Source organism: Corylus avellana, chromosome 3 (assembly GCF_965113065.1).
Source record: "Corylus avellana chromosome 3, dhCorAvel1.hap1.2, whole genome shotgun sequence".
NCBI classification, from domain to species: domain Eukaryota; kingdom Viridiplantae; phylum Streptophyta; class Magnoliopsida; order Fagales; family Betulaceae; genus Corylus; species Corylus avellana.
The window spans coordinates 478917-491054 of NC_142492.1; the positions used below are offsets into that span (position 1 = coordinate 478917).

The window sequence follows — 12138 nt, forward strand, 5'->3', positions numbered from 1 at the left end:
TATTCAAGGAACAATACCTCTCTCCTCACTTCGTTTCTCCCAAATGTCTATGGCATACGGTTATTCCAATATAGAGCATCTTACGGGACAACAATGGAGATGAAGATGGCTTTGGGATGGTCTAAATGACGTAGGGTGTAGTTGTACGTACATGTGACCAAGTTTTTGATTGGAATTATTTAGAGGCATGCAGCTTGGTTTAAAATATTTTGGTGAACAAAACAAAGAGCAATAAAATTAAGAAGCAAAGCAATTGGAAAGAGAAAGAAAAAGATGAACCATCACAAATTTGGATTTTTTTTTTCTTCATTTGTGATGTATGTTTCAGTAATTGTTGGTGCCAGTTTTAGACTTGGTTTAAAACACCATATTTTACACTTTCACACAAACACCACTTCCCCTCTATTTCACGTATAGAAATTTGGTTCTTTTTTTTTAAAAAAAAAATTCATTAATTTTTTTTATTCCTCATTTGTGATGTATATTTTGGTAGTTGTTGGTGCCAATCTTATTAAGAAAATTACTCTTTTCAAATTCGAAACCGACACATTCCCTTCCCTTCCCAAAACGTCAGTTTTGGACTTAGTTTAAAACATCATACCTCACCCTCGACTTTGATGAATTTTATCAATGGAGATTCATGAGGATGTATTGTGTTTGTTAAATGTAGGTTACTTTATATTTGCAGGCGTGTTAAAAGATAATGATAAATAATGTAAAGAGAATGATAAATAAACCATTTGTTTCTTTATTTTTTGTCGTTATGTATTCATTTTTTCTCTTTATTTTTTGTACTAACTTTTATATTATTTTTTAACTTCTGTTCTAAAACTAGTTTCATTTACATTATATATTGAGATTTGAGAAGATGATCAAAAACATAAAAAATAAAATAAAACTCTATTTGACAATACTTTTTTCTATACATGTGAATTTCATTGAAACCAAGAAATGTACACAGAAAATAAAGAAAGTCAAAATAGAGCTTGTGATGATAAGATGGAAGGCCTCCAAGTATAATTGTTGCCCCTTAAATTGATTGTAATAGACAAGTAATTAAGAATCACTAAAATTTCAGCAAGTTTAATTAATTTTGCTTTAGATAGATGATGGATTTACATACATAAGAATGTTTCATTAATATTAATGGTGGACATTTATTTTCTGTAAACATTTTTCAGCCAAAAAAGAAAAAGTGCAAGGTTCTAACAAATGATCATCTCACTCCTATTTAGAAGAAGATCAGCTCACTGCAATAGGACTCCTCACATAGTGCTTCCCATCCGACCAAATCAAGTACCCGAAAACATAATCAGCAACACCATTTCCCTTTGGCTTCAAAGTAACCTTGAAGCTCTGCTTCTCTCCGGCCGCCTTGAACGTCAATTTTGTTGGTGTAACCAACACCGAAACTCCAGCAGGTTCTCTGACACGCACTTGGTACGAGGTGTTCGGAGAACCAACGTTGGTTACTGTTCTGGTAACAGTCACTGGACTTCCACCGATATTTGAAACTGCGATTGAAGGATAATTGAAGTCTGCCACACTAAAAGACTTGGGACACGCGTACGGTGCGCCCGAGAATACTTTGATCAATGTCTGATTGTACCCACGAGAGCATAAGAAGTTCAAGTAATCGTCAACAGTCAGATCATAAATCAGTCCGGGGTCGGCTGCACGGTTTGGTTGCACGTGTCCTGCGCCATACGCGAATGGGCTGGCTCTGAGATTAGTGGCCGAGTCCACTATTGCTTCCTTGTTGTTATCTCGGATTCTTCCTTGAAATTAACAAAAATAGAAATAGATAGATTAGAAAGGGGAAAGATTGCTATGATGCGTTAATATTTAATTTAAATGGGGTGAATTGATAGAGTCAAGGTTTGATTCTAAGACTTTTGGCTTTGATACCATATTAAATCACCACTTATAGGAAGAGGTAAATTTAATCACTTCATCATTAATTTAACATGATCAACTTAAGAGATGGATTGAGGATGTTGGTTTGTACCGGTGGTCATGATTGCAGATTTGATTGCTGCGGGGCTCCAGGTAGGGTGGAGGGATTTGAGAAGGCCGACAATGCCGGAAACATGAGGGCAGGACATGGAAGTTCCAGAGATAATATTGAAAGGAACACGACGTTTATCAGAGTCTTGATCTGTTGGACTTGTAGCTTCGCTATATGCAGCAAGTATGTTCACTCCTGGTGCTGTGATGTCAGGCTGCAATTAATACAATAATGTATATTATTGTATTATATAAAAGCAGAGAAAGGAATTTTTTTCATGATTGAAATGCTTAGAAGACCTTGAGGATTGATGGCTCAACAGGATTAGGCCCCCTAGATGAGAATGAAGCAATAACTGGAGCTGGCTTTGATCCCAATTCAGTCTTCACAGGAGTAATGTAAGCCGTAGGGTTCCTATTAAAATACATGTTTAATTAAGTTAATTGCTTCAAATAATCTTGAGTATAAAAAGTGAAAGTGGAAGAATATATAGAGATATATATATATACTTGGTACTGTTAATGTAATCAAAGACTTGTTGGCTGTCATTGTAAGTGAGATGTGAAGTAGGAAGCACATGAGCATCGGATATAAGTTCATTCCCACTGCTCACATCATTAGCCAATACCATTCCCACAGCACCTGCTAGAAGGGCCTGACGCCCCTTATCAACTCTTGGATTTATCCCTCGAAGACACACCAAAATCTTTCCTTTCACCTTCTTGGGGTCGAGGCCTCCAGCCTGACAAAGCAGGCTGCCAGGGAAATTTAAAGCAAAAAAAAGAAAAGAAATTAGAAGTAGAATTATACACACTTGGTTGCATACTGCAGAGAAACGAATGAAATTCAATCATATTGCTTGATGGGTTGAAGACGTATGGTGTATCTGTGCGCGCTTACGCTGCCTGAGGGGATGCACCAGCAGCTACGGCATCTGCAGACCTTATCAATGGGTAGAACTTAGCCGGTCTCAAGGCTCCTGAAAGACTTGTTCCCTGGTAAAAGTAAAAGTAAGATTAACATTAATAAGCAATGTTACATATTCATCTTTTATCTCACCCCTACCCAATAGCACTGTCTCGTCACCCCAAAAATTCAGATGATGCGACAGTGAAAATCTGTCTTTAAATTTCGTTCTAGTTGTACTAAATACCGTTTCTTGGAAGAAAAAAAAAAAAAGAAATACCTTGATGTGCTTCTTGTTGCCAAGAGCAACATAAGTAGAAAACTCCCGGTCAAGCGTACTGGCTGCGATGGTGAATATCCATGGTGCGACGTTTGTAACGCTCCCCAGAGTTGGTCCATCATTTCCGGCGGAGCAAACAACAGTAATGCCTTTCTTAATAGCATGGAAGGAACCTATTGAGATCCCATCATTGGAAAATTCAGCGGGGCCGCCACCCACAGAAACAGAGATCACATCAACACCATCGCTTATTGCAGCTTCAAAGGCAGCCATGAGATCGGCGTCATAGCAAGAGCTGGTGTTGGCTGCATTCCAGCAGACCTTGTAGGCAGCCACACGGGCTTTTGGCGATCCACCCTTTGCAGTGCCATTGCCATTCCCAAAAACATTTGCGTTGCTCACAAAGTTACCGCCGGCGGTAGATAACGTATGGGTCCCATGCCCATCTACGTCACGAGCAGTGTTATAGGATTCGTTAAGATGAATCTTTGTACCTGCAGAAAATCCCTGGTTAAAATACCTTGCTCCGATCAGCTTCCTGCACACATAACAATTTCAAACAGAATAAAGTCAATACAAGCACTCTCAAATTGAATTTATTAGAGAAAAGAAAATAACCGACTTGTTGCAATGGAGACCATCTTTGTAGCCTTTTTCACATACGCCACGCCACCTCGATGGGACGGGACTCAATCCTTCATCACTGAAACTCTTCGATTCCGGCCAGACACCTAGCATGCACAACCCCATTCAAATGGTTATATGGATTAATGGGTAGTTCGAAAAAAATAAAAAAGATATCTCTAATCATCTTCAAGGTTGGGCTAGAAACAAGTAGACATCAAATCAAATTGGGAAAAGTCATGCAACATTTGAAATTTGGTGAAAGAAAAAGCAATCAAATCTTGTATCCAAATGGTTCCATGTAAAATTTGATTACCGGTATCGAGGTTTCCAATGATTGTGTCTTCACCAAACCTTGCTGCTTTCCATAACGCACCTTGACGAGTGTCTCCATCTCTGAGTCCAAGAAAATCCCATGATCGTGTTGTGAGGAGTTTTCTTGGCTTGTTTTCGAAAACTGATAGGACAGTTGGATCATCTGCAAGTGACCAAAAAAAAGGCATTCTCAGCCGTGCGAGAAAAACAGAACAAATGAGAAATTCAGAGAAACTTATAAGCAGTATTCCTTACTTGCAATCTGTGCTGCTTCTTCCTCTTCGAGATTTGCGGCAAAGCCATTAATATTTTGTCTATAGGAGTAGAAGATTGCATCCTTAGCCTTCTCAGAGCTGTGCAAGAAATTTTAAATTATCAAAGTTGACATTCTTATTCAATACAAACCGCAAAGAACAGAAATTATGCAGAACATGTTATCAAATTCTATACCCTCCTAAGACTGTTCCAAGCAAATCATAATGAGAATTCGTCACACTATCGAGATCACCCGATGTAGGCTCTAGGGTCTGTGAATGTCCTCCCAAGTACACTATATAAGACTGCAGAAAAATATAAAAGTTAGGCTATTGGTGGAACAATTATAGAACTCTATCGAATGCCCAGATGAATACTGGTAGTGAAATTCATTGAAACTTCAAAGTCGGTAAAATATATATATATATCAACATTTTCATAACTGTAGAACAGAAAACTTGGAATCATAATATCAGTCAGAAAGCAAAATGTGCTTACCTTTTTTTCGGCAAGGGTTGGCGTATGAAACAGAGAGAAAAGAACAAATGAAAGCAGTGAAGCAGGAAGAATTGAAAGATGCATTGCTTTCATTTGTATTGAGAACAGGGGAACAGAGTCTCTGGGATCCCCTGTTTTTGAAATCTCTGTTTTGGCTTGTCTTTGGAAGACACAATTTGGTCACCTTTATAGTGGATATTTGTTGAAATTTTTCGTCTTTTTATGGAATTGAGTAATTTTAGAGAAATATTTCCAATATTTTTTTCAATCTGTACAGTTGTCATAAGTTTGAACGACATATTACATGCCAAATTTGGTGGATTTAGCAGGAAAATAGTGAAAACAGAACCTCGTCTATTCTCTCTCTGTCATGTAAACCGGCAATGCAACTGCTTTGACTCAACTCCATGCTGTGGTAATTTATTTTGAGTTCGATTACCTCTAATTTTAATTAAATATTTCACGTGTTGGATTTTACCTATTAAAAAAAAAAATTGAGTCCACACGTGAGGATAAGCGTTAAAGTAATGATTAAGTAATTAAACTTACGTATTCCTATTGGGTATCAAATAATCGCTAAGATTCCTTTGACATTGGACCTTATCTTTCCTGTAGTCTGTATATGGATAGTGAATCAGTGAGAATCCATCTATTAGGGCTTGGTCTGGTTAGTCCATTAAAGGGGCACTAGCACAACTTTCCTTTGATTTTTCTTAAGTTTAGGCAACAAAATTACTTTTTGTTTTTCTATGAAAATATATTTCATAATAGTTTCCTTTATATTTTCCTATACCATTAAAATATTATTTCTTTACAAAATGCAAGTTACTTACCTGCTCATTTTTTTTCTTCACAAAATCTCAACACAATCCACAATTAAAGACAAAAAGATGAAAGATGAGAAATGTTTATATGAAAATAATGTATAGGAAACCAAAAGTGGTTCCCTACACATTGGGAAACATTGTAGCAACCACGGAGGATTGGTTAAATATAGGGAATTTGATGTGAATAGGTTTTTGTGGTTTTTTTTATATTTTCCCTAAACATAGAGAAGAGAATGACATATACGACATCTGATGCTAGTGCTCTAAACAAGCCAATGGACTATCCAGCCCAGGCCCAATAACAATGCCCAAGTGGTTGCAAAAAAATAGGTAATCCGGCAAAGCACCATTATCACTTCTCACGCTTGGAAGACATTGTAATCCCTTTGGTAGATGAGTAGGGTACATTAATCAAATCAAAAGATTAGGAGGACATCATGTTAAAGTAATAATTAATTAATTAGATTTATCATTTCTTATTAGCTTAAACTTTTATAATAAAATAATATTATAACAAAGTTCATCAGTTCAAACATTGGCTCCATTTATAAAAGAAAGATGTTTAAATTGATTTATTAGATTGAGAAGGCCAAGTGTAGTTTCCTAATTTAGATTACATGTGTAAAGGTTTATTGTCGGTTTGATGAGAGAGGCATTGCGGTGAAAGTGCTTTTGGGCAACTAATTTTCTGTTGGTTGGAAGATTAGGATATGTAGAAGATTCTTGCTACCCATCATGTGTTTTGGATTTGTGGCTAACGTGCAGCTAAAGAAGAATTTAGTCACTAATATGACACTCTTCTTCAAGCAAAATTCTCCTATAATGAGAGAATTTTCAAATAGGGTCACTCAATTCTCTTCCTTTTGTCAATTCAGAGGCTCTTCTTTCTAATATGGGTAACTGTGAAATCTATCATAACAATCTTCTCAATTCTGAAATTGCATAGAAACCTTTCCACTTGCTACTGTGCCAAGCGGAGTATGACACATTATCACCAATTACGACATGGTTCTTCTTTTAGTTTCAAGTGTGGGAGGTGATACGGGGCTGCGCGGGTTTTTACCTTTCCCTCTGCAGCCATGTGGGTATCGTTATCGAGCGTATTTGGGCGTGGGTTGGTTAGTACATTCGCTTGCTAGCCCCTTCAATGGACTAACCAACCCAAGCCCTAATAGGTGGATTTTAGGTGTATCACTATCCATATATAGCCGAGGGCTATTTTCATAGAGTTATGCATAAGAGAAATGTTATATTTTCATCTCTCATCTGGGTCGTACAATCCAATTATGAATATGAAAAAGAACTAGATGGGGGAGATGGAGGAATAACAGGTCTCCATGCATAAAGTCTCATCTCCACATTTACTTTTTAGGTCTCAATAATCCACTCAACGACATGGCAGGATCCAAAGACTGCAATGTGGTCGCATTACCGCAATCTATTCTAGAAAAGCAAAGGAGCGGTTGTATAGAGATGAAACAAAAGATAAGGTCCAATTTCAAAGGATCTTAACGATGATTTCATACCAATAGGCAATTTTTAGTATGGATTTGAGTCAAAGCAGTTGCATGGCCGGTTTGCATGATAGACAGATCATATTACAAGGTCCTATTTTCACTATTATCCTGCTGAATCAATCAAATTTGGCATGAAATTACTGAGATGTTGTTCAAACCTATGACAACTGTGAGGATTGAAAAATAATATTAGAAATGTTTCTCTAAAATAACTCAACTCCATAAAAATATTTTCCTTTGAAATGGAAAATTCCCTCCACTTTCAACTATAAAAGGTGACCAAATTTTGTCATTAAAAAAAATAATAATAATAAAAAGAAAGAAGCCAAAACAGAGCTTCAAAAACAGGGGATCCCAGAGCTTCTGTTCTCTGGTCTCAATAAAAATGAAAGGAATGGGTCTTTCAATTCTTTCTCCTTTTCTGCTTTCATTTGTTCTTTTCTCTCTGTCGCATACGCCCTCCATTGCCGCTAAAAAGGTAAGCACATTTTCTGTTGTATAGTTATGAAAGCAATGGATGACTTTTGAAGTTTCAATCAAATTTCTTTACCAGTATTCATCTGGGCATTCGATAGAGTTCTACAAATGTTCCACCAATGGCCTAAATTTTACATTTTGCTGCAGTCTTATATAGTGTACATGGGAGGACATTCACACCTCTTGGAGCCTTCATCGGCTGATCTCGACAGTGTGACGAATTCTCATTATGATTTGCTTGGAACAGTCTTAGGAGGGTATAGAATTTTATAACATGTTCTGCATAATCTCTGTTCCTTGTTGTTTCGTATTGAATAAGAATGTCAACTTCGTTATTTTTTAAATCTCTTGCACAGCGCTGAGAAGGCTAGGGATTCAATCTTCTACTCATATACAAGAAATATTAATGGCTTTGCCGCAAATCTCAACGAGGAAGAAGCAGCAGAGATTGGAAGTAAGGAAAACTGCTAATAAGTTACTCTGAATTTCTCTCATTTGTTCTGTTTTTCTCGTATGGCTGAGAATGGCTTTTTTTTTTGGTTCACTTGCAGAGAATCCAAATGTTGTATCAGTTTTCGAAAACCTGCCAAGACAACTGCACACAACACGATCATGGGATTTTCTTGGACTTAGTGATGGAGTACCTGGTGGCAGTGGGCTATGGAAAAGTGCAAGGTTTGGTGAAGACACAATCATTGGAAACCTCGATACCGGTGTGTTCATATTCTTTTTCATAGAACCATTTGGATACCAGATTTGATTGCTTTTTCTTTCACGAAATTTCAAATGCTGCATAAGATTTCGCAATTTGATTTGATGTCTACTTGTTTCTAGCGTATTAATTAAATGATGAAATTTATTATTTTTTAAATTTTGTTTTTCTATTCGATACGAGAAAAGGGGAAAGAGAAAATTACAATAAAAGAAAATGGTGGAGAACCTTTACAGAAGCCCTTAAACAAGTGCAATAAAACCTAGAATTATCGATAATGAGTCAAATAAATAATCCAACCCATGAAGAAATGGATTACTTATAATTGCGTGCCACTTTGTCTAATGTCAATTGGGGTTGTGTTTCCTAGGTGTTTGGCCGGAATCAAAGAGCTTCAGTGATGAAGGATTGGGCCCCATCCCGTCGAAGTGGCGCGGTGTCTGTGATCAAGGCTACAAAAATGGTCTTCAATGCAACAAGTCCGTTATTTTTCTTTTCTCTAATAAACATAATTAATTAATTTCGTAATGAATATATATATATATATATATATATATATATATATATATATATATATATTCATTTTCAGAGTGCATGTATTGACTTTATTCTGTTTTCAATTCATGTTATGTGTATGCAGGAAGCTGATAGGAGCAAGGTACTTTAACCAAGGCTTTTCCGCCGGTACAAATATTCATCTCAACGAATCCTTTAACACAGCTCGTGACTTCGACGGCCATGGCTCCCACACCTTATCTACAGCGGGCGGTAACTTTGTGGCCGGAGCTAATGTTTTCGGCATCGGCAACGGCACTGCAAAGGGAGGATCACCGAAAGCCCGTGTGGCTGCCTACAAGGTCTGCTGGACTGCGGAGAATATAAGTTCTTGCTACGACGCGGATCTCCTGGCTGCCTTTGAAGCTGCCATAACTGACGGTGTTGATGTGCTTTCTGTTTCTATCGGTGGCGGCCCCTCTGAATTTGCCAATGAAGCGATATCAATAGGTTCCTTCCATGCTGTTAAGAAAGGCATTGTTGTTGTTTGCTCCGGCGGAAATTCTGGACCAAGTCCGGGGACCATAACAAACGTGGCACCCTGGATATTCACTGTTGCAGCCAGTACTCTTGACCGGGAGTTTGCAAATACTGTCGCTCTTGGCAACAAGCTGAATTTCACGGTATTTTTTTTAAAAAAAATTTATCAGAAATGCTATTTTATACGAACGGTAAAAAATCAGCTCGGCCTTTTAACTTTTTTTTCATCGCCAGGGAACAAGTCTTTCAGGAGCCTTGACACCTGCTAATTTCTACCCAGTGATCAGTGCTGCAGATGCCAGAGCTGCTAATACATCCCCTGAGGATGCGTATGATTTTGTTTTTCATCAAACAATAAATATGATTTATTTTCTTCTTTATAATTCTAATTTTTTTTTTTTTTAATTCCATGGCAGTCTGCTTTGTCCGGCTGGAGGCCTTGATCCAGTGAAGGTGAAAGGAAAGATTTTGGTGTGTCTTCGAGGGATAAATGCAAGACTTGATAAGGGACGTCAAGCCCTTCTGGCAGGTGCTGTGGGTATGATTTTGGCTAATGATAAGATCACTGGGAATGAAATTATATCTGATGCTCATGTCATCCCCGCTTCACATATTAATTACACCGATGGCCTACAACTCTTCGCTTACATTAACAGCACCGAGTATATATTCTTCTTCCACTTTCGCTTATAAATCAACCATTTTCTATATAAGTAGTTTTTGCAGTGTCTTCAACCTTTTAAACTGAAGATTATTTGTAGCAATTAACTTATAACAGTTAAATATGTATTGTAATAGGAATGCAACGGCTTACATTTCTCCTGTACAGACAGTATTGGGAACAAAGCCAGCTCCATCTATGGCTTCATTCTCATCAAGAGGGCCTAGTCTCGTTGAGCCAACAATCCTCAAGGTCTACTAAGCATATCAATCATGAAAAAATTTCCTTTCTGTTTCATATTTCTTATCATTTTCTGATTTTATATAATGTGAAGATCATCATCATCATCATCTTACGTGCATATATACATTATTGTATTAATTGCAGCCTGATATCACAGCACCAGGGGTGAACATACTTGCTGCATACAGCGAAGGAACAAGTCCAACAGATGAAGACTCTGATAAACGTCGTGTTCCTTTCAATATTGACTCTGGAACTTCCATGTCCTGCCCTCATATTTCTGGCATTGCCGGCCTTCTCAAAACGCTCCATCCCGACTGGAGCCCTGCAGCAATTAAATCTGCAATCATGACGACTGGTACGAACATCTTCACATCAACTTAAACTTTGGAGATAATAAGGATAATGAGATGAGTAGTTAATTAATATGTTATTAAAATTAGAAGGTCTTGAATTTTCATCAATTTATTTTCCATTTAAAGTAATAATTTCACCTCCACATGTGAACTATGAGGTTAAATTTACTATTTCTTATGATCAATTTCCCATTTCAATCAATCAATCAATCTATCTGTTTCTGTTTTGTTTCCAGCAAAAATCCGTGACGACAAAAAGCAAGGAATATTGGACTTAGCCAATAATGCCCCAGCCACACCATTGGCCTACGGTGCAGGACACGTGCAACCATCCCGTGCGGCGGATCCTGGGCTGATTTATGATCTAACCGTTAATGATTACTTGAACTTCTTATGCTCTTTTGGGTACAACGAGACCATAATCAAAGTATTTGCCGGCGAGCCGTACACATGTCCTACGTCTTTCAATATGGCAGACTTCAACTACCCTACAATTGCAGTTCCTAATCTCTTTCAAAATGAAAGTACGGTGATTGTTACTAGAACAGTAACTAACGTCGGAGCTCCGACCTCCTCGTACCAAGTGCGTGTTAGGGAACCTGACGCAGTTTCGATCGTGGTTGACCCTCCAACATTGAATTTCAAGGCGGTCGGTGAAAAGCAGACCTTTAAGGTTACTTTGAAGCCCCTGGGACGGGGTGCTCAGCGCTATGTTTTTGGAGAAATGGTTTGGTCAGATGGGACGCACAATGTCAGGAGTCCTATCGTAGTGGAGTAATACTATAAGGAGGACTAGAATCCTTCTAGTGATCATTTGTTAGACCCTTCCATTTTTCTTTTAGTGTTTTTTTTTTTCTTCTGAAAATGTATTTATTCTCACAAAGGCACTTTCACGTACACTCAATAATTAAACATTCTTATGTATGTACATCATATATATATATATATATATATAATCAATCTAAAGCAAATTAAACTTGCTGGAATTTTAGTGATTCTCAAGTTTCTAGCCAATAACATGGACGAACCATATATTTCATGGTTTATATTTTATTTTTTTCATTCCCCCAATTTTAATTTTTACCCCTAAATTTTTATATTATTTAAATTGTCCCCTACCCTTAAATGTGTGGTTTTGCCCTTGCTAACAACTTAGCACAATAAACTGCTTTCACCAGTTTCATTGGCAACATTCCTGGCCAACTCCATGTTCTGTTCTCGTTATTGGATCTCCCATCAGAGAGTGGTAAAGATCCTCCTTAGTCCCTTCTTCCTTTCTTTGCTTTCCTGTTAGTTTTTCCCTTGTATGTTCCTTTTGTTGTTTCCACTTTCTATTTTGTTTGTTTCAATCTCATCAAAACAAAAAAAATCCGAGGTTTAAGGTGATCACTCAAGGAGACAACGACACACGTACTCGACTATTG

At 37.5% G+C, this 12138-nt stretch overlaps 2 protein-coding genes across 2 annotated transcripts; one reads left to right on the forward strand and one right to left on the reverse strand.

Moving 5' to 3' along the window:
- Positions 1-1155: 1155 nt before the first annotated feature.
- LOC132174626 (subtilisin-like protease SBT5.4) lies at positions 1156-5020 on the reverse strand. The gene is made up of 11 exons (XM_088514972.1): positions 4887-5020; positions 4584-4693; positions 4389-4486; positions 4135-4296; positions 3817-3925; positions 3195-3732; positions 2909-3003; positions 2518-2763; positions 2308-2422; positions 2009-2222; positions 1156-1778 (listed from the first exon to the last, which is right to left on the reverse strand). Exons 1-11 carry the CDS (start codon positions 4977-4979, stop codon positions 1243-1245), a joined length of 2316 nt encoding a protein of 771 aa, XP_088371098.1. The 5' UTR covers positions 4980-5020; the 3' UTR covers positions 1156-1242.
- Positions 5021-7561: 2541 nt separating this feature from the next.
- Positions 7562-11524, forward strand: LOC132175627 (subtilisin-like protease SBT5.4). Its single transcript, XM_059587627.2, has 11 exons — positions 7562-7708; positions 7855-7964; positions 8064-8161; positions 8259-8420; positions 8790-8898; positions 9060-9597; positions 9689-9783; positions 9871-10116; positions 10253-10367; positions 10503-10716; positions 10951-11524. The coding sequence occupies exons 1-11, from the start codon at positions 7616-7618 to the stop codon at positions 11490-11492; spliced, it is 2322 nt and encodes a 773-aa protein (XP_059443610.2). The 5' UTR covers positions 7562-7615; the 3' UTR covers positions 11493-11524.
- Positions 11525-12138: the final 614 nt, after the last annotated feature.